Genomic DNA, 27,893 nt, shown 5'->3' with positions numbered 1-27,893 from the left:
GTTTTTTCATGAGTTTGACCATAGGCTTTGCTACAGGACTGAAAATTGCATGAAAAAAAAAATCATGAATAAAAAAAACAAAAAGAAAACAAGTATAAAAAACATATGAAAATCAAGGCATAGTTGCAAGCCAAAACAAAGGCCACTAAAAAAATTGAGTAAAGGAAGCCTAATATAAAATATTAACTTTTAAGCAAACAATTAATTATCAATGTGCGGTCATGAATGGCTCACTATTTGCTCACAGTGGATGACATTGCCAAAATCATAGTCAGGAAGACGTTATAAAGCTGCCAGGGACAGAGTACTTACAGCTGAGAGAAAACCTCCGGTTGGGGCGCTTACTGTACTTAAATGAGACATGGCAAGTTGTAGAGGAGCAGAATCAAAGTGCAATCTATTGAGAACAACAAAGACAACTGCCAGCACCATGAGCACCGCAGGAAAGGTATTCTACTATTCCCATTCTAACATTACTCTGCCGCCTGCTTTATTCTTAGTGGCTTCCTTCTCTTCCAGGAACTTTGTTTCTTTAGGTTGTGAGGAGTTTTATGAAGGAAGATGTGCAGTTTGTGTTATTTTCTACATTCTTGTAATACTTTATTTGTAGCAAATGGATCTTCCAGGTTTGTGACTGATTTGTATCTTAGAGAAGAGGAATGTACAACATTACGGGGAGTCGGGCTCGCTTGATGAACGGGGAGGGAACTTCTTACATTTGTTCTTTTATTGCTGATATTTCAATATGACGTAAGGTAGACATTCAGAAGGCTGCTTTGCATGGTTTGTGCGCTTGTGCATAATGTATGTAAGTGGTTTACAAGTCTGGAGGAAAGAGCAGCTTTTATATAGATGTAGAAAACTGTATTGTGGTATGTGGAAGGCTTCACTGTGGACATTTGTGCTGCAGTAAAATCTGGAGTAAAAGCAGATTTAGGCCTCGGTCAGACGACCGTTTTTTGCCGCGATTTGCGGATCGCATGACGGGGACCGACGATTCGCCGAAAAATCTGCAGCTAACCATTCACTCACCCATTCATGAATTCATGAATGGGTGAGTGAGAGCTGCCTCTGATTGGTGAGGGCTGTGACTGGAGATGAGCGAGCATACTCGTCCGAGCTTGATGCTCGTTCGAGTATTAGGGTGCTCGAGATGCTCGTTACTCGAGACGAGCACCACGCAGTGCTCGTCTCGATTAAACGAGCACTGACACATTTTAGGATGATTTTCAGGTAAGGGCTTATATTTTTAAGCCCTTCCCGAAAATTCATCCTGCGCTCGCCGGCAGCCTATTGCTTTCAATGGAGCCGGCTGTATTGCCGGCTCCATTGAATTCAATGGGCTAACATCGTTCTACTCTGCCACAGCTGTTACAGCTGTGGCAGAGGAGAACGATCTTAATGCTGACATAATTTTTTTTTTTATTTTTACACATTTTAGGATGATTTTCAGGTAAGGGCTTATATTTTTAAGCCCTTCCCGAAAATTCATCCTGCACTCGCCGGCAGCCTATTGCTTTCAATGGAGCCGGCTGTATTGCCGGCTCCATTGAATTCAATGGGCTAACATCGTTCTTCTCTGCCACAGCTGTTACAGCAGTGGCAGAGGAGAACGATCGTAATGCTGACATAATTTTTTTTTATTTTTACACATTTTAGGATGATTTTCAGGTAAGGGCTTATATTTTTAAGCCCTTCCCGAAAATTCATCCCGCGCTCGCCGGCAGCCCATTGCTTTCAAAGTAGCCGGCTGTATTGCTGGCTCCATTGAATTCAATGGGCTAACATCGTTCTTCTCTGCCACAGCTGTAACAGCTGTGGCAGAGGAGAACGATCGTTATACTGACAGTGGGGGGGGGGGGGTCTCACTCTTGCCACTATTGTGGCTTAATAGTGAGACCTCGGAGCCCGAAATGCAGCCCTGCATGTTGCTCCTCGCCTGCCCTATCCATTTCTGTGTTTTTTACGTGACTTTGGTGATTTGCTAAGATTTTCACAAATGAAAACCTTAGCGGAGCACCAGTCATATACAAAAATGCTCGAGTCACCCATTGACTTCATGGGGGTTCGTTACTCGAAACGAACTCTCGAGCATCACTGAAAGTTCGACTCGAGTAACGAGCACTCGAGCATTTTGGTGCTCGCTCATCTCTAGCTGTGACCAATCGGAGGCAGCCCATTCAGCAGGCGAGGATTTTAAATCCCCGCCTGCTGAATACTACACAGAGCAGTTCAGAAGAACTGCTGGCCGGCCGCAGCTGAACTCCGGCTGCAGGGACAAGGTGAGTATATATATTTTTTTTATTTTTACACATTTTTGGACGGTTTTCAGGGAAGGGTTTATATGTTTAAGCCCTTCCCGAAAATGCATCCTGTGCTCGCCGGCAGCCCACTGCTTTTAATGGAGCCGGCTGTATTACCGGCTCCATTGAATTCAATGGGCGAACATTGTTCTTCTCTGCCACAGCTGTTACAGCTGGGCAGAGGAGAATTAACTTTATAGTATATGTTCTCAATGGGGTCGGCGCTGCAGCCGCCGGCCCCATTGAGCGCATATATAGAACACAAGGAATCCGCATAAAAAGAGGTCATCTAACCGATCCCATTGTGAAGCAATGGTTCTATATATGCGCAGTTCGCATGCGCATCCGCAAATCGCGGCAAAAAACGGTCATCTGACCGAGGCCTTAGCGTGTTTCCACAGCAAGAAAAGCAACAAAAAAGGCAATATTACCCTTTTTGCGGATTTTGGGGCAAATTGTTTGTTACCTATTGATCTCTATGGAGAATTCCCCAGCAAATATGTGCAGTTTCCACAACAGAAAATTGACATCCTGCAGAAATCAAAACTGCAGTGTTTTTTAAATTTCATGCTTTTCTGCAGCAGAAACAATCTGCAGCGTTTGAAGGCTCAAAACACATATGTAGCATTGAACAAAACAGAGAAGTGGATCTAAAAAGTAGGAAAAAAACTTGTCTTCTCGTTTGGCTTAAAAAACTGTTGCAAAACTGGTATGTGTGATTCCATCCTAATGTTCGCTAGGTTTACATACAGCATTGCTGCATTTTTCTCAGTGTTTCTGTTGGCATTTTTAGTGGAATCGCTTCTTTTTCAGTCAAAACACTTTAAAATCTATAATGCTGTATAGAAAACACTACATATAAAGCTTTTTCTTTTGGCTTATGATGAAATATTTTGTTTAAATGAGGCCTTAGGGTGCGTTCACACGAGCGTGTTTTTGTGTGTACATACGCACGTACAAAAACTCGCTTCTATTTGCAACAATGCATTCCCTATGGTGTGTGCACATGTCCATACTTTGCAGGTGCGTGCCTGCAAAGATAGGACATGCGTGCACCATAGGGAATGCACGCATTGTTTTCAATGGAGCCGCGGCTGCTGCCAGCGGCTCCATTGAAAACAATGGTCTGCCGGCACCCCTGCATTCTTTTTCAGGTAAGGGCTTTACATATAAGCTCTTCCCTGAAAAAGAAAAATTTTAGTGTAATTACTTACCTGTCCGCCGCTGCTGCTTCCCCCGCGGGGATGAAGAACACATCTGCCGCATGCGGCAGATGTTTTCTTCATCCCCACTAGTTAAAAGAATTCCCTGCTGCTACATCTGCCACATCTGTGGCAAATGCAGCAGAGGAATTCTTCAATTCTCTACCGCAGCTGTCCCACATGTCAACTGCGGTAGAGGATTCTGCTGCTGGCAATTGATTTCAGGGAAGGGCTTTAAATATAAGCCTGAAAATCAAGTAAAAGTGGTTTAAAAAACAAAAAAAAATACATACTTACCTCTAGAGATGAGCGAGTATACTCGCTAAGGCACATTACTCGAGCGAGTAGTGCCTTAGCCCAGTGTCTCCCCGCTCATCTCTAAAGTTTCGGGGACCGCGCGGGTGACAGGTGAGTTGTGGGGGGGAGCGTGGGGGGGGAGAGGGAGAGATCTCCCCTCTGTTCTTCCCCGCTCTCCCCCGCCGCTCCCCGCACAAATATAAGCTTTGTGGAACTACAACTCCCAGTGTTCTTAGACAATCACAGGTTGCTAGAGCATGCTGAGTGTTGCACCTGGTAGATGCCAACTTGCAATTGACAGTTGCAGCTGTGTAATTATGGAAATGTTTATAGGGCAAACTATTACATAACATTTCCATGCTGACATGGCCGGTTAAAAATTCAAGGTTAGTTTTCTGCATTCAAGAAATAATTCTGATTCATAATTCTATGAAACGTTACGTTACCTAAAACAATGGTTTTATTTTTCAGGTTATTAAATGCAAGGCTGCTGTTGCCTGGGAACCTTCTAAACCTCTCAGCATTGAGGACATTGAAGTGGCTCCACCAAAAGCTCATGAAGTCAGAATAAAGGTGGGAAAGCTGTAACTATAATGTGTAGTACATGGCTTGCTGAGAAAATCCTGTAGGGTACATGAGTTGTGTGAGTCACGTCCAATACAACAGAACCACAGTGTCCATCAGCTATATCCTCCTTTTTACCTCCCCTTTTTTAACTCAACATGGGAGAGAAAACACTGTTTTCTCCAACTCGCTCAACCTACCAACTAGAGCTATTAATCACCAGTCTCACAAGTTCGCTTCCTCTGGATAACCTTTTGAATCCATCCTCTCTTCAAAACTGCTGCACCCAACTCTAAATATTTCTCGAATTCACTCTTTCCTCTACCTCAACAAAAATGCTAGGCAATACCCTTATGGCCCACCTAGACTACTTCAACATCCTTCTCTGCGACATCCCATCGAATACTCTTCCACCCCTCCAATCCATAATCGACTGTGCTGCCCAGTTATTCCACCTCTTCCCTCATTTCTCCTCTGCTAATCCCTTCACTGGCTACCCATTTCCTAGGGAATGTGGTTCAAATGATTCAAGATGGCCAATAAGGCTGTCTACAACCAGACTGCTTAAGCCACACTATTAAATTATTGACAAATACATACTCATGGTGACAAAATTCACAGAACTGCCCTCCAAAAGCTGCAGTGATGAATGAGGCTGGCAAAGTTTACTATGTATCTGCTTTTGTTCAGGAACTCACAAGACAACTAGGACCCTTGACGTGGTTTGAGATTTTGTGGTTCACTTATGAGGTCCAGGCCAGTAGGCCGGGCTGAATTGTATGGGTCATCATTGATGGATTGTAAGCCTGCATGATGCACTACATGTATCAGTGACACTGGCACCCTTTCTGTGCAAATAAAATAATAAGCCTCCTCCCCCCAATATTTGGTAGGTGTGTGAGTGGTTGTTCATCAGTATTTTCCACCTCTGCAATCTCCCCCGTATAGTATTCTGCCTGCTCTGCATCCAGTTGGGAAGTGGCGTTTTGTACTTGCCATTGTATCTTTGTATCATTATATCAGTAAGTATGGCTGCCTGCAGTTTTTTTTTTTATAGATTTGTCCTCTTTTACTGTGATTTAGCGTATCTGAGCAGCCAGCCAGAATGGGGCCGCCCTCCGGTGTTCTATTGATCCCCCATGATACAATTATGGGGTGCTGATGGGTTCAGATGGCAGTCGAGAGCCTAGCAAAGGCTCCCGGGTCTGCCATGTATTGCGATCTATTAAACCCTTCTTTCTTATAATCTCTGCCCCAACAGTTTCTTGACAATGGTCACATTTATGCACTCCGCAGTACATGCTGGACGGAGAGCAAGGTGCACAGAGTCTTGTGTGTTAATGTTTGCACGCATCAAGGGCAACCAGCAAATTTAAATAGCCACCCTCAAGCAGTTTTAACTTTTGGGGCTTAGGATCAGAAAATTTAGTGCATAAGAGGACGTTTGCTACTGCTGGTAGTTGTTGTTCTACTCCATAATTGACAAAATAGCTGTAATGCATAAATCATGAGTTTGGGGATTCCTAATATATGTGCTTTTTAGAATTATAACATTTTTATTTAATTAAAAATAATTTATTAGAAGAAATTCTGGTTATTGTATCTTTTTTTCCATTACTGTTTTACTTAATCATGAACTGTAAGTATTTTTAGTGTTTTTTTTTCTTCTATAGGACTTAAACTTTTTTTTAACTATAGTGATATTCCTACCCAAGGCATGCCCAAAGGGTCTTACACTGGATAGCTCTGGGACCCTTTGTTAAGCCCCAGGCTGGTTAGTATAAAAACCTTCAGCCCCAGTGACTGTAAATCCGGGGCTGACGGTGAGTTGAATGAGGGAGTCTGCTCCTGTGATTGGCACCATGATCTGCCTCTATCACTGTGCAGAAAGGGTTAACTGTTTGGGATGGACGTTTTACCTGATTTTTCAGCCATTTGTGCTGTAGGGCAGCTGTCAATCACAGCCTTTCCTGAGTGGGTGATTGTGTGGGCACCTATACCTGGTAATGTGAAAAGGGTTGAAGAGGGCGGCTGACCCATTTTCACCAGGGAAACCAGCGATCAGCCATACAGTTCATTTTAAAACTTCCACAAACAGGATCAACAATCTGGCACAGTCTGATACTTGGCACCCCAGTCAGTTACAGTTCATTTAAGGACTTGCACATAAATCACTCTTTGTGTACTCTCTGAGCTCAGAACTTATTGTATCACCTGAAAGTCTTTATCCTTCCATTATCCTTCTTGTATACACAAGATTGTGCCTCCAAAATGCCAAGTCATGTTCATCTGGCAAATTCCTCTTAACATTTGGGCAGCTGGAAAGCATATCGTCATCACAAATATGTCATCTAAGGCATTCTGTCATGAAATAAAAAGTTATGCCAAATATATGTGCATTAAAGGGGTTGCCTTACTACATGACACAAGCCCTAGTAGACCCTTGATCATTATCCCCAACTGTGCGCCAGATTCTTTTTGCTGGTGAAAGTTTTAATGTATCGTTTCTACATTTTGATGCAATTATGAAAATTAAAGTTTTTAACCATATCCTGATGAATGACTTTGCTGAATGCACATATTTCAGTTACTTTGACTTCAGTACTATCATTTATTTTTATATTATTGATATTAATATTAGTCGTGGCCAAGTTATGATGTACTTCCCAAGCTATCTATTTGCTTGGGTTCACAGAAATAGTGTTGTGAGGTTAAAATTACTGCAGCACAAGTCCTTTAGGCCTCCTGCACACGGGCAGATCTGCATTGTGAAATCCGGAGAGGGATTCCGCTTACGGAGTCTGCAGCAAATCCAGCCCATAGCTGGCTATGACAATATGCGATTTCCTGCCCATGAGTGCAAATCAATTGCAATTTTCTGCTTGCAGGGGAGAAATCGCAGCAACCTGTAATTTTGTGCAGGCTACGCATGGCCGGCTTCTTTGGAAAACAATGAAAGCTGCCTATCCCGCAGCTATTTTGCAATCATCATTGCAGAATGGTTGCAGGAGCCGCGTCATCGCCACAGCAATGACGTGGCATCCTCTGTACTGCGCATTTGCCAGCTGACACATCCGCAGCAGAGGAGAAGACAGCGGAGAGGAACTCCAGTGACCATTAAAAATAGTAAACACAAACTCTATATCAGTGATTCCCATCAACAGTGCCATGGAACTTGGGGTTGCGACTAGAACCTGCCAGGGGTGCCATGACAGCAGCACTAGTTTCATCTGTATCCGTGTCCTCAGGGCATAGATACAATTGAAAAGTAACATGGAGGTTATACAATACTATATGCTTGCCTGTTGCTTGGGTTTCTGTTTTTGTCCAGTTTCTGCTATAAGGCACTACATTGTTATAAAACTGCAAAATTTCTTGCATATTTCTCATTTTGCAGATTATTTCTTCTGGCGTTTGCGGATCTGATCATAGTGCACTGAATCAAATAATACAAACTCCATTTCCTGTGATTTTGGGTCATGAAGGTATTGGAGTGGTTGAAAGCATAGGTGAGGGAGTCACTAAAGTAAAACCAGGTAAGTCAGAAGTAATCAGGATTGTTGTACTGAAGCAAATATATACTGTATGTCAAAGCAATATCATTAAAGGGCTTTTTCAAACAAAGTTCTATTGACATTTCCTGAGGATAGTTTATCGATAGTTGGTTAGCTGGGCACACTGCTCGGGCCCCCGGCCAATTAGTTGATTGAGTACCAGCTGCCAGTGCTGGTGCCTGATGTGGGGCTTACCACTGTGGGGAAGACCACAGGAAAAATATAGCAGTTGTCACTGGTGGCTCTGTGACCTCTCCCGATAGCAGCATCCGCATGGCCTGGCTCGACATGAAGAGGCAACAGGCCGAGCACTGTCCCTTGCCAAGAAAATGGAGTTGTCACGTGACACCAGTACCTTTTCCACCCAGTGGAAATAAAGAGTCCACAGTTCAAACTACAGCTTTTTAAACAACCAAAGGTACGTGGTTGACTTTTATTCACATAGTTTCCAATAGTGACTTTCCAAGTTTAATGTATATTTGCACTACTGTTCATATGCATCACTTTCTAATACATTTGGTTCTTTTCCTTTACTGCATTTATGCACTTACTAGGAATTACTCCTTTCCCAAACTTCAGACATCCGTAGGCTCAGTTATCTGACAAGACGGTTTGTAGGGTAAATTTCTGACTCGGTATCCACACGTTCCTTTTTCTCACTCTTGATTGATTTTTCTCTTTACTTTTCTAGTAGTGGAAGGCCCGTTACTCCGTGCCGTCAGCCAACACATCGCACTCCACCGACTACATTTTTTATCTCCCTCAACTCCTCCTCCTAACTTCCTTGATCCTACCACTATGTCACATGCTTCATTAAAGTGATACACACACACTAACACACAAACACTTTTCTTTCCCCTGACAATTCAACTTCAGAACACTACACTGGGATATACAGGGATCAGAGTGGAAGCCTATGCTGTGAAGCCTGTATAGTGACTAGCACTTGTAACTACAAGCAGGGGTCTCAATAAAAAAAAATAGGAGCTATGTTGGCCACTACACTGGGGTCGTGGGAACAGCTTTGGTATCCCAGCGCTGATAGGCCAAGATCCCAATTAGTGGACACCAGCCAATCAACTACTGATGACCTATCCTGAGGATACATCACCAATAGGAATTTGCTTGGAAAACTGCTTTAACCTTCCATCAGGTGCAAAGAGATCTGTCAGACACTGCGCTCGCTTTTTGGTTTTATTTTCCCACGCTAGGTAGCGTGGGTGACTGCTCAAAATGTTGTTGATTAGTTGCAGAATGCTTGAATTAACAACTTAGGTTTTAATTACCTTTATTAAAACATGTGACTGTTAGGCACATTGCGCCCGAACTGGCAGGCTTTGACATTTCGCCTGACGGAAGGTTCAATATTGGACAGTACTATTTCTAATTCCTGGTCTTTTCTTGCTTTTCTTCATTCACAGTAGTGCATTTTATTGAATTTTTTCACATTATTTAACAGCAATTAGAGTTTAAATCTGTTCGGACAAGATTGTATCACTTTAGGGCTCCTTCACACAGGCACTGTGATTTTCGTCCGCCCGTATTATGGTCGCAGCAGCCGAAAATCGCATGAGCTAGAGGTATCTCCCATCTTAACGCCCGTTCCCATGGCCGGAGCTGCAGCGCATATACACCCTAGCCAAGGGATACTGTCGGGCATGGGAGGGAGTTTAGCTAAACTCCCACCCCCTTCCTACCCCTTTCCGCTCTTTGCCAGCTGCTGACTAGGGGAGGGGGCAGGGCAGACACTTAGCAGAGCTAGTCTCTCCTCCTCTCCACTCAATCCTATGGGAGCTGCTGGAAAGGGGAGACTTTAGCACACTAGCTCCCGCCCCATCCCACCCCTCCCATTGTCAGAAGCCAGCAAGGGGCAGAGAGGGGGCAGGAGTTAGACACTGCTAAACTCCCACCTCCCTTTTCCGGCAGGTCTCATAGGCTCCCATAGGAGCCAGCGTCAAAGCACCTGCCCGAAATGCGCTTCGTATGGGCTATCTTTTCTGTCTGGCCGCTATTATGCAGCGGAAAATTATCCATCTGAACAAATGCATTGAATCCAATGCATCAGATAGTCGCGAATTTTGCCCAGCGTTCTATGGTGGCAAAATTGCTGTGATAAAACGCTTATGTGAAGCCAGCCTCAGGGTGCGTCTACATGTTGTGTAAGTGCTACAGGTTTGTCAAAAATCTGCATCGTTTTACAAAACAAGCAATGCAGATGGGATTTCAAGGAATCTCATCCAGATGCTGCAGGAAACATCTGCCGTGTAAATTGACCTGTTTAAACTCCACAACATGTTAATTTAGGTCTTCGGCACAGTAGCATTTTTTTCATCCATGTATATTCCATTTATAAAAACGGACTTCACATGCACAGCATACGGACTCTTAATATAGTATGGTGCAACACACGCTACTGAGTTTTTTTTTTACGCACACATGGGACAGGGAAGAAACTCATCACATGCACTATTCTGATCTACTTTATGGACAAGACTCGTCCATCAAGTCAATAGCAAGGGAAAATCTTTTGCGAACGTACCATGTACGGCCTTAGGCCAGCTTCACATGGGCGATAACAATGTGCCAGTTTTGTGCATTTTGAGACACACAAATATGAACCCCATGCTTTTCAATGGGGTCATGCACATGAGCGATGGTTTCATGCATGACACTGCGATGCGATGCCATGTGGAAAACAAATCACAGCATTTTCTATCTTGCTGCATGCTCTCGCATCACAGCCCCCATTGTTCTCAATGGGAAGTGCCGACCTCGTTGAAAGCAATGAGAGAAACTCTGTGATCCTCTGCAGCGGCTGTGACTGCTGCGCCGGAGGATCCCTGCATCCCCAAAGTGATGCGACACTGTTTTCACATGAAAACACCTGACATCCATGCGCATAGTGGGGAGTGCAATATTATCCATCCATATAAAGCCATTGACGGTTGCCGGTGCTCAGCGGCGACTTCTACCGCTGTCCCCGACTCTGTAGCGCTGCTGAGTTATCAGCAGCCGGAGATTTAAATTCTTACCTGCTAGTAGCTCTGATTGTGATTGGCTGAAGCTCTCAGCCAATCACAATTAGAGCTACCAGCAGGTGGGGATTTTAAATTCACTGCTGCTGATAGCTGAGAACTGCAAAGTCGGGGACAGCGCCAGAAGTCGCGGCTGAGCCCCGCAGGTGAAGGGAGGTGAGTATGCTTTTTTTTTTTTTTTAACAGTACTTTTCTTGGATTTTCAAGGAAGCGCTTATGTTTAAAGCCCTTCCCTGAAATCCAATGATGGGGTGCCGACAGCAGGTTTCTTTACCGCAGCTGTCTTGTGTGCGGTGGCGAATTGAAGAATTCCTCCACTGCATCTGCCACAGATGTGGCAGATGTAGCAGCAGGGAGTTCTTTTAACTAGTGGGGGCAAAGGAAACATCTGCCGCATGCGGAACAAGGCAGCATTTTTTCTTTTTTTTACACTAAAATGTTTCTTTTTCAGGGAAGGGCTTATATGTAAAGCCCTTCCCTGAAAAAGAATGCAGGGGTGCCGGTAGAGTATTGTTTTCAATCAAGCTCCATTGACAACAAGCATGCAGCTGTTTTCACGCGTGTTTTTGCTCGTACCTAGGTGCGCACGTATGTACGCACCTAAGTACGCACAAAAGCACGCTCGTTTGAACCCACCCTCAAACTGACATTTTTTAAGTAGTAAATATTATTATTTTGTAAAAGTAGTAAAGCAAATATAAATTTGCTTTTGCCATAATCTTACTGACCCATTGAATATACAAAAGTTAACATGTAATTTTTACCGCACAGTGATAGGTGTAAAAAGGAAATCTAAAAAGTACTCAATTACATTTTGTTTTCTATTAATCCCATTGAAAAATGCAACTCATCCGGCAAAGAAAGCCCACAAAAGGCTATGTCAACAGAAAAGGTAAAAAGTAACGGCTTTTGGAAGGCAAGGGTGCAAATTGAAAAAATGAAAAATGACTATCTTCATGTGGCTAAGCTTGGAGAGTAGCACACAATTTAATGAAGGGAAGGGGTGTCACCCCCTCTATCCTATATTCCATAACAAATGAGATGTAACAGGATTTGGTACATTGTATTCAATATTTAATCATATTGTAAGTAGAGATGAGCGAGCATACTCGTCCGAGCTTGATACTCGTTCGAGTATTAGGGTGTTCAAGATGCTCGTTACTCGTAACGAGTACCACGCGGTGTTCGGGTTACTTTCATTTTCTTCCCTGACAAATTTGCGCGCTTTTCTGGCCAATAGAAAGACAGGGAAGGCATTACAACTTCCCCCTGCAACGTTCAAGCCCTATACCACCCCCCTGCAGTGAGTGGCTGGCGAGATTAGGTGTCACCCGAGTATTAAAATCTGCCCCTCCCGCGGCTCGCCACAGATACATTCTGACATAGTTCAGGGAAAGTGTTGTTGATGCCGGAGCTGCTATAGGGAGAGTGTTAGGAGTGATTTTAGGCTTCAAGAACCCCAACGGTCCATCTTAGGCCATAGAAATCGCAGATCGCACCTATGTGCGATCTGCGATTTCTGTTCTCTTCTCTATATGCGCTCAATGGGGCCGGCGGCAGCAGCGCCGACCCCATTGAGAACATATAGAAGACAAATCATTCTTCTCTGCCACAGCTGTAACAGCTGTGGCAGAGAAGAACGATGTTTGCCCATTGAATTCAATGGAGCCGGCAATACAGCAGGTTCCACTGAAAGCAATGGGCTGCCGGCGATCGCGGGATGAATTTTCGGGAAGGGCTTAAATATATAAGCCCTTCCCTGCAATTCATCCAGAAATGTGTTACAATAAAAATATATACCGGCGTATAAGGCGACGGGGCGTATAAGACGACCCCCAACTGTCACCTTATACGCCGGGAATACAGTGGAGCAAAGAATAAAAATCATTACTCACTTCTCCTGGCGTTCTGCGCCGCTGCTGCAGGCTGTCGCTCCCTCCTGGTTCCCGGCAGAGCATTGCTTTCTCTACAAAGGGCTTTAAATCCCCGCCTCCAGAAACACACGTGCCTTCAGCCAATCACAGCCAATGACAATGATGTCATTGAATGGCTGTGATTGGCTGAAGGCACGTGTGTTTCTGGAGGCGGGGATTTCAACCACTGCATCCAGAAAGCAATGCTCTGCCGGGGACCAGGAGGGAGCGACAGCCTGCAGCAGCGCCGCAGAACACCAGGAGAAGTGAGTAATGATTTTTATTATTTGCTCCGCTGTATTCCCGGCGTATAAGGTGACAGTTGAGGGGTCGTCTTATATGCCCCGTCGCCTTATACGCCGGTATATATTTTTATTGTAACACATTTCTGGATGAATTGCAGGGAAGGGCTTATATATTTAAGCCCTTCCCGACAATTCATCCCGCGATCGCCGGCAGCCCATTGCTTTCAGTGGAACCTGCTGTATTGCTGGCTCCATTGAATTCAATGGGCAAACATTGTTCTTCTCTGCCACAGCTGTTACAGCTATGGCAGAGGAGAACGATCTTTATGCTGACAGTGGGTGGGGGGGGGGGCACTCTTGCCGCTATTGTGGCTTAATAGTGGGACCTGGGAACTTGAGATGCAGCCCAACATGTAGCCCCTCGCCTGCCCTATCCGTTGCTGTGTCGTTCCCATCACTTTCTTGAATTGCCCAGATTTTCACAAATGAAAACCTTAGCGAGCATCGGCGATATACAAAAATGCTCGGGTCGCCCATTGACTTCAATGGGGTTCGTTACTCGAAACGAACCCTCGAGCATCGCGAAAATTTTGTCCCGAGTAACGAGCACCCGAGCATTTTGGTGCTCGCTCATCTCTAATTGTAAGTAATGCATAACCTTTTGCAATACACATGAAAATGAAAACCATTATAGTGACCATCACCAAAGTTTCTTACGATTTTTACAGGTGATAAAGTCATCCCACTGTTTGTCCCAGAATGTGGAAAGTGCCGAGGTTGCAACACTCCAAACAGTAACATGTGTGTGAAATCTGAGTAAGTGTTGTATTTATGAAACTGTGAACTATTGTTGGCTCATTGAAGAGTATCCTTCGAGTACTTCCACATTATCAAACTAATTTTGCAGTATGCTTTTTGTTTACTACAAATTAGTAACATAGTAACATAATATGTAAGGCTGAATGAAGACAATGTCCAACTAGTTCAGCCTGTTTCAACCCCTCCCTTGTTGGTCCAGAGGAAGGCAAAAAAAAAAACAGTGAACTAATTTCAGTGAACTAAGCTCATTTGGAGGAAAGAAATCCTTCCTGACTTTATAATGACAGCCAGAGTAATCCTTGGATCAACGTTTGAAATCAACAGCCCGCTGGTCACATAATGTCTATATGCTGTAATATTGTAGCGCTGTAGAAAAATATCTAGTCCCCTCTTTAACTCCTCTATGGATTTTGCCATCACCACGTCCTCAGGCAGAGAGTTCCATAGTCTCACTACTCTTACAGTAAAGAACCTAATTCTGTGTAGGTGATGAAACCTGCTTTCTTCTAGAAATAGGAGATGTGCTCTTGTTACTGATGCAGTCCTGGTTATAAACAGATCATGGGAGAGATCCTTGTATCGTCTCCTCCTGTATTTATACAGAGTTATTTGATCGCCCCTTAGCCGTCTTTTTCCCAGGGTAAATAATCCCAATTTTGATCGCCTCTCTGGGTATTCCAGTCCTCCCATTCTGCTTATTAATTTAGTTGCCCTTCTTTGAACCCCCTCAAGCACTGCAACATTTCTTCTGAGCACCAGTGTCCAGAACTGTACACAGTATTCCATGTGGGGCCTGACCAGCGCCTTATATAGTGGAAGTATAATGTTCTTGTCCCTCGCCCCTATGCCTCTTTTAATAAACCCCAAGACTTTATTTGCTTTTGCAGCTGCTGATTTGCATTAATTGCTCCAGTTAAATCTACAATCCACTAGTACCGCGAGGTCTTTTTGCATATCTCTTTTCCCTAGTAGTACCCCATTTAGTGTATTTTGGTGACATCCGTTTCTCCTGCCCATGCGCATAACCTTACATTAATCAATATTGAACTTCATTTGCCATTTTTCTACTCAAGCCCCCAGTTTATCTAAATCCTTTTGTAGCCGTACATTGTCCTCTGTTGTATTAATTATCTTGTATAATTTTGTGTCATCTGCAAATGTTGATATTTTACTGTGCAGCCCATCTATCAGGTCATTGATAAATATATTAAACAGAATGGGGTCTAGTACTGAACCCTGTGGTACCCTACTAGCAACGGTGGCCCAATCAGAGTATGAACCATTTATTACCACCCTCTGTTTTCTATATCTGAGCCAGTTCTTTACCCAGATACACACGTTTTTGCCCAGACCGAGCTGTCTTACTTTATATATCAACCTATTATGCAGCACAATGTCAAATGCTTTAGAGAAAGCCAGATACATGAGATCACTAGACTCTCCCAGGTCCAGCCTAGAACTTCCTTCATTGTAGAAGCTGATCAAATTGGTCTGACATGATCACCCCCCATGAACCTGTGCTAACGAGGGGTTATGCTTTTGTTTTCCTTGAGGTATTCTAGAATGGCATCTCTCAGAAACCCCTTGAATATTTTTCCAATTATTGAAGTGAGACTTACAGGCCTGTAGTTACCAGGCTCTCTTTTAGACCCCTTTTTGTATATTGTAACCACATTGGCAACGCGCCAATCCAGTGGTACAACCCCAGTCTCAATAGTGTTCATAAATATAAGAAATAGTGGTCTAGCTATCACGTCACTCAGTTCTCTTAGAACCCTTATATGTATTGCATCTGGGCCCGGTGATTTATCGATTTTAATACTCTTTAACTGGCTCTGCACCTCCTCCTGTGTTAGGCATGCTATATGTATCTTTGGGTTTCTTTTATTCCCCTGCATCTCGTGTGACATTTCTTCTTCATTCGTGAATACACTTGAAAAAAAACTAATAGATTTGCATTCCCCCAACGTCTTCTATGGTTTCTCCTGCATTATTTGTTAAAGGGTCAGTGCTCTCGGTGCAAATCATTTTACAGTTTATATAATTGAAGAATAGTTTTGGGTTATTTTTGCTCTTTTTGGCGATCAGTCTTTCTGCCTCCTCCTTAGCAATTTAGATCTTTTGTTTACATGATTTTCTTTTTCCATGTATGATTTTAGCGCTTCTTCTTTTTCTTCTTGTAGTAGTTCAAATGCTTTCTTTTTTTTGTTTATTGCCCCACTTACACTCTTGTCGAGCCACATTGGTTTTCTTCTACTTCTGTTTTTTTTTTATTTTTAAAGGGTATGAACTGCTCTCACGAGATAATTAGGATGTTTTTAAACTTATCCTTTTTGTCATATGTACTGTTATTTATGATGATGTTGTCTCAATTAATGTTACCTATAGTAGTTCTGAGCTGATCAAATTTTGCTTTACTAAAGTTTAGTTTTTTTGTCCCTCCCTGATAAGGCTTCTTATTGAATGACAACTGGAAATTAATTTTATTGTGGTCAATATTTCCCAAGTGTCCCTGCACCTGCACCCTGATATTCTGTCTGGTTTGTTAGTTGATAATAAGTCCAGAGTGGCCCTCGCTCTAGTTGGCTCCTGCACAAGTTGGGTAAGCTAGTTGTCTATAATTGTTCTCAAGAACTTCTCACCCTTGTGAGATTTGCAGGTTTTGTCTTCCCATATTTTATCCAGATAATTAAAGTCCCTCCATCATAACTACTTTGTTGCGGTTTGACACCTCTTCTATTTGCCTTAATTATAAGATTTCAGTTTCTTCTGTTGCTTTTGGTGGCCTATAGAGTATTTTGTTACTTGGATCCTAGGTCCCTGAAATCGTTTTTGACAGCCCTTCATTTACCTCTAATTTGTTCATTGGTGCCAATGTGCCACTGGATCCTCACCAGCCCTTCCCAGTAATCTGTCAATGCGATCCGCCATGTGTCAAACTCAAGCGCCAGGAACCCAACACACCATTCGACGATCCCGGTCTTTGTGGCAGCTTGCCCTATATCAATCCCCCTTATAATTGAGTCCTCCACCCACCACTAGGACCCGTTTGACCTGCCCTGTGCTCCCCTTTCCCTTCTTACTGGAGCAGTTATCTCCCTGGCATTCAGAGGGCATGTCGTGCTGCAGCGGTGCTGGCTTTGTAATGGCATCCCCCTCATCTGCTAACTTTGCAAACTTGTTGGGGTGTGCCAGTTCAGGACTAGCCTCCATGGTTCTCTTCCCCTTACCCCTTCTAACTGTCACCCAGCTAGTTGCCTTCTCATCCTGTTCTTCCGAACTACCATCTGCCCCACCTCTTCCGTAGCGAGTGCCAGCTCAATGAACAGCAAAGTCCTTTCAATGTTGTCAATGGCCCTCAGTCTTGTCAGTTGCTCATTTCAATCCACGATTTGGGCTTCCAAAAGTGCGACGAGGACGCATATTGAGCAAAAGTATGCACCCTTGATCAAGGACTGCATACATTGCACAAGTAGCACACTAGACGGCATTGTCAAAGAATAAAGCTCATCCTAATGGGGATCTACAATTTACTTACGGAAGTAGTGAAGTTTTACTAGATTACACTCCAAACATGCCTCTGCCCGTCCGCAACCACTCACACTTTTTTGCCCATTCGCAACCACTGATGTTCCCCTGCCTGTTCGCAACCGCTCACGCTCCCCTGCCCGTTCACAACCGCTCACGCTCCCCTGCCTGTTTGCAACCGCTCACGCTCCCCTGCCCATTCACAACCGCTCATGCTCCCCTGCCCATTCACAACCGCTCACACTCTTTTTTTTAATTGATTCACTTTGGGATCAGTTTCTGCCAATGGAGGTGAAGGTGTTGATTCATTTGGATCCATTTTTTTCATAGACCCCCTGCAACAAATGCTAGTGTAGCTGTACTCTCTTGGTCAGAATCCATTACTTCAACCCTCACAGCACAAATGAGATCTTTGTTGTGACATCCAAATGTCCACTATATCTTCAGGACCACTGCATCGAAAATAAGTAAGAAATAGTATAACACAGTTACGTATTAAAATGACCCACAAGATGCAAATAAGTACTTATCCCATGTATTCATGATTTGCACAGGGAACACCACCTATTGAAGAATCGTGCAGTAAAAGGAGCAGTTCAAAGTTATTTACATGTACAGTTGACTATTTCTTTAAGGTGCAGACCAATCTGTTGAACCATAGGAAGAGAATATTCTCCAGAGGGTTCATGAGGCATGGCATATCCTAAAGTATTTCTGTATCTCTTTTTCTGACTTCAAACATCTTTTATACAAATATGACATTGAGGAGTGACCTTTGAGATCACATGTATGGTTAAAATATTAGAATGCTGGTTAATGGCGATTCTGGTTTCCATAAATAAAGCTTATTTATTGTGCAAAGTTCTACTATTTTCTGAAATACTATTTTATATCAATTCCACATAGTTTCCACTACCTCTGGCTCTTAGAAGAGATCTTGAAAACTATAAAGAATTCATTCAAACAGTATAATAAAAGTTTGCACTTTCCATAAGCTTTAGTGTTCAATCACATTGCCCTTGGGCTTTTACATTTTCCTGCTCTGTCACGGGGATATACCAATGGAAAGCCATTTCAGTCATAAGATGGAAACGAAGTGTTCTGTAAGGACACCATTGACTTTAAATGGGTCCGTCTGGTTCTGTTATGCTGACTGGCATCTTACTGGGTAAGAAAGGGCAGCATGTTATATTATTTCTTCCTAGATTTTAGCATAAATCTGCGAAGGACGCTCCAAAGAGAACCTCTGCAGAAAATGTAAATGAGCCCTTATTTACTAAAAGCAAAAAACCTTTCAATATCAATTCTTCAGATAATTTAGTTGTTCTTTCGTTTTTTAACCTAATAGGTTTGCATCTGGCGGACTAACCGGACTCATGGAAGATGGTACAAGCCGGTTTACTTGTAAAGGCAAAATGATCCATCATTATGCGGGCACAAGTACATTTTCTGAATACACTGTTGTGTCTGACCTTTGCATTGCCAAAGTGGATGCCAATGCCCCTATTGAAGCTTGTCTTATAGGCTGTGGATTTGCAACTGGATATGGTGCAGCTATAAACACTGCTATGGTAAGCATCTTCATGCACAAAGTTTGGTTCATATGCTGCATAAACTGCAGTAACATATCATGAAGGACCAGCCATTAGCTTAGATCTGTCCTAGAGAAAACGTTTTGGTCCAATACAGTTTTCATTTAGGTTCTTCCAACCCCCGCCACACACACACACTGCATTTTGAGATATTTCCAGTAATATGTAGTTTGTATGGGAAGAGGAAACTCATGACACGGCAAGCAGGAGGCTGCAGAGGATGCTATATCAGGGCAGATCGGATCCATCAGGGCAGCTGAAAGTACTCACCCACCTTCTCCACGATGTCCCGCACTGTCCTGGCCTCCCGGGTCCTGCCGGCGCCTTCTGCGCAAGCGCCGGACGTCATGCGCTGGGCGTGCGCGCCCTGGGAAATTTAAAAACTCTCCTGCTCCCGGTTCCCATGTGTAGCCGAGAGCAGAGAGATGTCACTGGGAGCCGCTGTATGTGGTTTCCGGTCACATGATTGCTGCTATCCAATGGATAACAGCGATCATGTAAAGTAAAAAAAAAGTTTAAAAAATGTTTTTTTTTAAAAAAAGTTTAAGTTTCATCTCCCCTCACGGATCATATCCGCGAGGGGAGATGAAATAATGTACCTAAGGGTGACTACCCACTAGCGTTTTTTTTCACTGCGAAATTCGCAACGTTTTTTTTTTCTGCAGAGGTCTATGGGACTTGTAATGTTAAAATTGCGATCGCGAAATCGCGATTTTAGCTTTACAAGTTCCATAGCCCATAGACCCCTGCAGAAAAAAAAAAAAACGCTGCTAATTTCGCAGTAAAAAAAAAACGCTAGTGGGTAGTCACCCTAAGGCTCCGGATTTATCCGTAGACCTCAGCGCGGCTTTTGTACATGCGCCCACTGCCAAAATGGCGGACGCATGTGCAAAAGCCGCAGATTGCTAGGGTAATTTAAAATCACCCTGTCCCTGGCTACCAAACATAGCCAAGAGTCTGGAGATTTCACAGGGTTCCCCAGTACGCAGTCCCTGGTCACGTGATCGCCGTTTTCCACTTGAAAAGTTAAAGTTTCACCTCCAATCACAGATCTGATCCGTGAGGGGAGGTGAAATTACTTACCTAAGGCCTCCGGCGATGTCCCCCGATGTGATCTTTATCCGCGGACCTTTCCCCAACTTTGGCGCATGTGCCCATCTGCAAAATGGCGGATGCAGGTGCAGAAGCTGTGGAGGGCCCGGTAAATTTAAAAAGTCTTCTTGCTTCTGGCTACTAAAGGTAGCCGAGAGCCTGGAGCAGTGACCGTGGGCCGCAGTGAGCGGTCTCCGGTCACATGATCACTGTTATCCAATGGATAATGGCGATTATGTAAAAGTTTAGACACAGTTGAAGTTTGATGCGCCTTTCCGTTTGAGCCCCGTTGTGCATACGGACATAATATTAGGGCCATAATGGGTATGTTTCTGAACACAGGACCAACGGGGGGATCCATTTTGGGGTGAAAGTCTTTATTCATGTGTGCTGTACAAAAAAAAATGTTTTTAAAATGACACAATTGCCAAAAAAATTAGAATCATATTTTTTTCCTACACCCCTAGATAAATGCATTAAGAGGTCTCTTTTTAAAATGGGGTAATTTGTGGGGGTTTTTTGTTGTTTCGGCCGCTTAAGTGCTCTGCAAGTGGACAATGGGGCCTAAATCACCTTTAAGCAAAATGTCTGTTCTAAAAGCCACCCACTGCTCCTTTCATTTTGGGCCCTGTTGTGCATACAGACATAAGATTGGCGCCACAATGGGTATGGTTCTGAACACAAGACAAACAGGGGTATCCATTTTGTGGTACAAGTCTTCATTCCTATGTATGCTGTACAAAAAAAATGGTTTTAAAAGTGACACACTTGCCCAAAAAAATAAAAATCGTAATTTTTTTCCTCCTGCTTTGCTTAGATTCATTCAAAAACTGCGGTCAAAATGTGCAGTACACCCCTAGATGAATTCGTTAAGGGGTCTAGTTTTCAAAATGGAGTCATTTGCGAGGGTTCTCTATTGTTTTGGCGGCTCAAGGGCTCTACAAGTGGGCAATTGGGCCTAAAACACCTTCAAGCTAAACGACTGTTCTGATAGCCACCGGCTGCTCTTTTAGTTTTGGGCCCCGTTGTGCAAACGGACACAAGATTAGGGCCACAATGGGTATGTTGCTGAACACAGGACAAACCCATGTATCCATTTTGGGTGCAAATACTCATTTTCATGTGCACTATAGAAAAAAAATCCCATCTTTTAAATGGCATATTTGCAAAAATATTAAATTTTATTTTTTCTCCTATAAATTGTATTAATTCCTGAAAAAAAACTGTGGGGTAAAAATACTCACGACCCCCCTCAGTGAATACATTAAGGGGTGTAGTTTTTAAAATTTGGTCATTTGTGGGGGGTATCTATAATTTTGACACCTACGAGCCATTGCAATCTTGGCTTGGTGTAGGAAAAGAAAATGTTCATCAAAATATTAAAAATCAATGTTAAATTTATACGTCTCTTAAATGGTTAAAAAAAACTGAAGTGTTTTCAATGTGCTTCCAGAATAAAGCAAACAGATGGAAATATATGTCATATCAAAAATGTGTCCAGTATGTATGCACATATTTGAGATATTTCAGTTGAAAATGTGAAAAAAAATGACAATTATTTCAAAATGTTCCCAATTTTGGTTCTTTTAAAAAATATACACAAATTCTATCGGACTATTTTCACCACCTAAATGAAGTACAATATATGACGAAAAACAATGTCAGAATCACTTGGCTATGCTAAATCTTTACAGAGTTATTCTACTTCAAAGTGACACATGTCAGATTTCCAAAATTTGGTCTGGTCATTAAGGTGCAAACAGGCTTGGTCACTAAGGGGTTAAAGTAATATATAGTAAGCAGAACACATGAATCACCTTCTTTATGTTCTTTCATAAATGTGATTGCTAATATCAGTAAATGTTTAACATCTGCTAATTTCCCTCTCCTCAGGTGACAAAGGGTTCAAGCTGTGCTGTGTTTGGCTTGGGAGGGGTTGGTTTTTCAGCAATAGCAGGATGCAAAAATGCAGGAGCTTCACGAATTATTGGAGTGGGATCACATAAGGAGAAGTTTCCAAAAGCCATGGAAATGGGAGCCACTGAGTGCGTAAGCACAAAGGATCATGAGAAACCCATTCATGAGGTCATTTGTGGTATGACTAATGGAGGAGTGGATTTTGCCATTGAATGTACAGGACGTATTTCGACCATGGTAAGAGGAAAATCTCATGATGGGGTATGAAATAGTTGTGGAATACTTCCTGTTCGTGTTCGATAGTTTTAGGTCAATACAAGATGTGAACATTTCTATAAGGTCAAATATATTCTTACTTGTCTTACAAATCTAGTAACAGATTGTCTATAACTTCTTTTTAGATGACTGCTCTTCAAAGTACATACCCCTGCAATGGTGTTGCTGTACTGCAGGGTGTGGCATCACCACAGGACATCCTTTCTTTGCATCCAGGTTTGCTTCTCAGCGGGCGCACACTGAAAGGATCTATATATGGAGGTAAGAGATTTGCAAAAAAAAAAGTCACGTTGACAAGAACATTTCAAACATTTGGTTGTGTTTCTTAGATAAAGGGGTTGTCTTGTCATAGACAACATCTTTCATATAGGAGCTCCTGCAGCAATCAGCTGATTTTGCTAGGGAAAGCCATGGCCAACTGAAAAGCCATTTGTGTTCAGTTGCAAGAAAACATAAATGAACCCTTTAAAATTACCTTAATTTCTGCATTGAATACTAATAAAATGTAGTTTGCTATCTAAGACACAATTTAGCTAAGATAACAACAATTAAACTGTCCAATGGTCATTTTACTTAGGCTGGTTATTGGGCCCAAGCCTTCCTCCGAACACTCGTTCTCCTTAGAATCGGGTCATGTATAGAGGCCAATATATAGGGGCCAACAGTCAGCTTATGAACAGGCAGGCTCTCATTCACCGGCTAATTGACTAGTTTATGTGAGCATAAAAGTGTTCGCTGCTCAGTTGTATATCTCCCATATGAACAGGGAGATGGACACCCATTCTACAGGGGACAAATTTTGAGTAACTTATTCATTAAAATGTTGCTTCCTGTTTTCATGATTTGTTATTTCTATCTATTTATGTCACATCTGTGGCCTGCTTTCAGCGTATAGATAACATATCCTGATGTATATGCTGATGCTGCAATTTGTTTATGACTTTAAGGGCCCTTTCACACAAGCAGAATTTTTCCGCACCTTAACCCGCCGCTGCGAATTCCACATCAAAATCCTCAAGTTTTCTTGTGGATTTTGATGCGGCATTGCTGGCAGAAATTAGCCTTTTACATTCCACATCAGAATTCGCATGGAGCCTGTCATATCCTCTTACCCGTGGGGCTGGTTGTATAGCTTTGCAGTCACAGCCCGGCTGACTCTGATGTATCACTTTTGTTTGTACTCGCCTCCATGCCCTATACAGGCTGTTCTTGTCTTGTCTCCCAGTGCGGTGAATATTTGAAGTCCCCACTGCGCATTGTCAATCAAGGCTGATTTCAGCAATTGACAGTGAAAATCTGATATTTTACTGTCACTCATTATTCTAGGAAATATGAATAAAAACAATATTTTTTTGCCTAGGCTATAAGAGCGCCGGAATCACAAAATTGGTGCAAGATTATATGAGTAAAAAATTCACCCTCGACCATTTGATTAGCAAAAGGCTAAATATGGCTGAAATCAATGAAGCATTTGAGCTGATCCGCAGTGGAACTGGGTAAGTACACATAAAATACACACATATGGATATGAGCTTTCAATATGTGCAAACCATCATAGTACAGGGTATACATATATGGCGGTTATCGTAAGCCTGGCACTTAGATCAAATGTTGGATTAGTACAGGGTTAGCGATATTAAATACCTTGTTTTATTGCAGTACTGTTATAATTTAAAAAAATTGTATATAAGGATTATCAGACGCCAAGGGAAAGGAATTTCATTGTATTTGCAATTACCCTGAAGTAGTTTAACCCCTTCCCGCAGCAGCCAGTCTTGGCCTTCTTAACCAAGTCCTATTTTTTCAAATCTGACGTGTCACTTTATTTGGTAATAAGTAGAGATGAGCGAGCATACTCGTCCGAGCTTGATACTCGTTCGAGTATTAGGGTGTTCGAGATGCTCGTTACTCGTAACGAGTACCACGCGGTGTTCGGGTTACTTTCATTTTCTTCCCTGACAAATTTGCGTGCTTTTCTGGCCAATAGAAAGACAGGGAAGGCATTACAACTTCCCCCTGCAAGTTCAAGCCCTATACCACCCCCCTGCAGTGAGTGGCTGGCGAGATTAGGTGTCACCCGAGTATTAAAATCTGCCCCTCCCGCGGCTCGCCACAGATGCATTCTGACATAGTTCAGGGAAAGTGTTGTTGATGCCGGAGCTGCTATAGGGAGAGTGTTAGGAGTGATTTTAGGCTTCAAGAACCCCAACGGTCCTTCTTAGGCCATAGAAATCGCAGATCGCACCTATGTGCGATCTGCGATTTCTGTTCTCTTCTCTATATGCGCTCAATGGGGCCGGCGCCAGCAGCGCCGACCCCATTGAGAACATATAGAAGACAAATCATTCTTCTCTGCCACAGCTGTAACAGCTGTGGCAGAGAAGAACGATCTTTATGCTGACAGTGGGGGGGGGCCCACTCTTGCCGCTATTGTGGCTTAATAGTGGGACCTGGGAACTTGAGATGCAGCCCAACATGTAGCCCCTCGCCTGCCCTATCCGTTGCTGTGTCGTTCTCATCACTTTCTTGAATTGCCCAGATTTTCACAAATGAAAACCTTAGCGAGCATCGGCGATATACAAAAATGCTCGGGTTGCCCATTGACTTCAATGGGGTTCGTTACTCGAAACGAACCCTCGAGCATCGCGAAAATTTCGTACCGAGTAACGAGCACCCGAGCATTTTGGTGCTCGCTCATCTCTAGTAATAAGGCTTTTACTTACCCAAGTGATTCTGAGATGGATTTTTTGTGACACACTATACTTTGTCAGTGGTCAATTGTGGTCGATAATTATTTTTTTTTTAAATCCTAATTTGCAATTTCCAAACTCTGTTTTTTAAGGGACAAATTTTAGTTTTGAAGTGACAGAGGAATCTATAAATCAGAAATTCCCATAAATCCCTCATTTTAAAAACTGCATCCCTCAAAGTTTTAAAAAGTTAGCAGACTTCATCAAACCAATTTTAAAATGTTTCATAGCAGTTAAAACAAGGTGAGGGATACATTTGAAAATCTTTTTTCTGTAACACAACAGCAGTTGGCAAATAAACAAAACACAATACTTATTACCCTGAATCTGCAGTTTTTAGAAATATGCCATGTGTGGCCTTAGTTTACAATATGAATCAAACGGGCCTCAGAAATCAAGAGCACCTTGCAGTTTTTTTGCCTTCCTGGTCAAGCATGATCCACAATATCAACATATAAGATGGTAGGGATAAATAAATTTATATATAAACGGGCTGTTCAAGCAAGAGAAGTTATCCCCTATGTACAGGATATCGATAACTAGCTGATCAGTGGGGAGTATGACCACTAGGACTCCTGCCGATCAGAAGAACAGGGGTCCTGAATGGCCCTGAATGAATGGAGTGGTAGTCATTCATGATCACACCGCTGTCAGTAATAATAGTAGTATACAATTAGCAGAATCCGTAAAAGTCTGATCTATCAAAGTAATTAATTATTTATTCCCCGGAGTGAATGTTGTAAGAAGAAAAAAAAGCAGAGTTGCACATTTTTGGTCAACATCTTCAAGAAAAAAAAATCATAAAAAGTGATAAAGTCATATGAACTCCAGAATGGTACCAATAGAAACTGCAGAGCTTCACAGAAAAACCGAGCGCCAATACAGCTATAAAACAGTTAAGGCGGCTAGAAGATGGTAGCAGAAAATTTTAAATTTTTCCAAAGATATTTAATTTTTTTGTGATTAGTGCAGCAAAAAACAAACTACATAAATTTGGTATAGTTGTAATTGTACCGACCCACCAAATAAAGTTATCATGTCAGTTATGCAGCAGTGTATACGCCATAAAACAAAACCACCACAAAGATGGGGGAATTGTGTGCTGGTGTTTTTTTCCACTTACAAATTTCTAAGTGCATTATATAGTAATTTAAATAATGCCATTAAAAAACACAACTTGTCCGCAAAAAAAGAAGCCCCCAGATGACTACATTGATGGATAAATAAGAGTTATGATTTTTTTGAAAGTGGGGAGGAAAAAACAAAAAAAAAAGCCAAGTCATAAAGGGATTAAATATCATTCTTTGTTTATGAATGACCAAATTAATTAATATGTACCAGTTATTACGAAGCATGAGAACCTGATGTGCCCTTCAGAGAGCCCCTCTAACCAGTCCTACATGCTGATGGCTTGTAAAATCCTTTAATTACTTTTTTCATCTTTCTTGTTTCAGGATTCGGAGTATTATGATTTATTAATCACACTGCGAGCTGATATTCTGACTCGGCCGATGAAGCTTTTCTTCTTCAAATGAATTTCTAGCCTCCGCTTAATAACTATTCCTAGACACATGGATATGAGTTGCTATTAGAGATGAGCGAGTATACTCGCTAAGGGCAATTACTTGAGCGATCATTGCCCTTAGCGAGTACCTGCCCGCTTGGAAGAAAAGATTCGGCTGCCGGTGGCAGGCAGGGAGCTGCGGGGGAGAGCGGGGAGGAATGTAGGGGAGATCTCTCTCTGCCTCTCTCCCCCTCGCTCCCCCCTGCTCACCACCGCAACTCACCTGTCACCCGCGCCGGCAGCCGAACCTTTTCTTCCGAGCGGGGAGATACTCACTAAGGACAATGCTCGCTCGAGCAATTGTCCTTAGCGAGTATGCTCGCTCATCTCTAGTCGCTATATGTTTTCTGCATATGATGGTAGAAATAGTTTCTGAAATGGCTTTAGTATCATTATATAGAACAGTTAATCCAATAAAATCTGATTCTAATAAATATTGCTGGTTTGCTTCATTTTATTTTACAGGATTTGCAGAAATAAAGTTTCCCCTTGCCAAAGCGTATATATATATATATATATATATATATATATATATATATATATATATATATATATAATTAGAGATGGGCGAGCACCAAAGTGCTCGGGTGCTCGTTGCTCGAGTCGAGCTTTCCGCGATGCTCGAGAGTTCGTTTCGAGTAAAGATTCCCATTGAAGTCAATGGGCAACGCGAGCATTTTTGTATATGACCAATGCTCGCTAAGGTTTTCATTTGTGCAAATCTGCAAAACCTACGAAAGTGATGGAAACGATACAGAAACGGATAGGGCAGGCGAGGGGCAACATGCAGGGCTGCATCTCAGGTTCCCAGGTCTCACTATTAAGCCACAATAGCGGCAAGAGTGCCCCCCCCCCCTCTAACAATTTTTACTTTGGACAAACCCTCATTAGCAAGGCACACCTTAGCTAAGCACCACACTACCTCCAACCAAGCACAATCACTGCTTGCGGGACACACCGCTGCCACTTCTCCTGGGTTACATGCTGCTCAACCCCCCCGCACGACCCTGCATCCGCAGCGCACACAAAAGTGTCCCTGCGCAGCCTTCAGCTGCCCTCATGCCACACACTGGCTTCATAGCCACACCACCATCATGTCTATTTATAAGTGTGTCAGCCATGAGGAGGAACCGGAGGCACACACTGCAGAGGGTTGGTAGGGCCAGGCAGCGACCCTCTTTGAAAGTGTGGGCAATAGTCCATAATGCTGTTGAGAATTGATAATAGATTGACGTTCGATCT

The 27,893-nt window shown here is 42.8% G+C and overlaps 1 protein-coding gene across 1 annotated transcript; it reads left to right on the top strand.

The window, feature by feature from the left end:
• The first annotated feature begins 302 nt into the window (after positions 1-302).
• Positions 303-26,915, top strand: LOC136572948 (NADP-dependent alcohol dehydrogenase-like). The gene is made up of 9 exons (XM_066573992.1): positions 303-448; positions 4,274-4,375; positions 7,764-7,902; positions 13,842-13,929; positions 18,809-19,031; positions 22,038-22,298; positions 22,463-22,598; positions 23,698-23,833; positions 26,542-26,915. Exons 1-9 carry the CDS (start codon positions 362-364, stop codon positions 26,564-26,566), a joined length of 1,197 nt encoding a protein of 398 aa, XP_066430089.1. The 5' UTR covers positions 303-361; the 3' UTR covers positions 26,567-26,915.
• The last annotated feature ends 978 nt before the right edge of the window (positions 26,916-27,893 follow it).

This window comes from Eleutherodactylus coqui, chromosome 7 (genome assembly GCF_035609145.1).
Source record: "Eleutherodactylus coqui strain aEleCoq1 chromosome 7, aEleCoq1.hap1, whole genome shotgun sequence".
Lineage (NCBI taxonomy): Eukaryota > Metazoa > Chordata > Amphibia > Anura > Eleutherodactylidae > Eleutherodactylus > Eleutherodactylus coqui.
The sequence above is the reverse complement of the archived record's forward strand: the minus strand, read 5'-3'. Positions and strand labels throughout refer to the sequence as shown.

Bases quoted from the DNA above. Each gene is read 5' to 3' on its own strand.
- LOC136572948 (XM_066573992.1), top strand. From the start codon at position 362: ATGGCAAGTTGTAGAGGAGCAGAATCAAAGTGCAATCTATTGAGAACA. The intron at 7,903-13,841 runs GTAAGTCAGAAG...CGATTTTTACAG, and splicing joins AGTCACTAAAGTAAAACCAG to GTGATAAAGTCATCCCACTG. The intron at 23,834-26,541 runs GTAAGTACACAT...TTCTTGTTTCAG, and splicing joins CTGATCCGCAGTGGAACTGG to GATTCGGAGTATTATGATTT.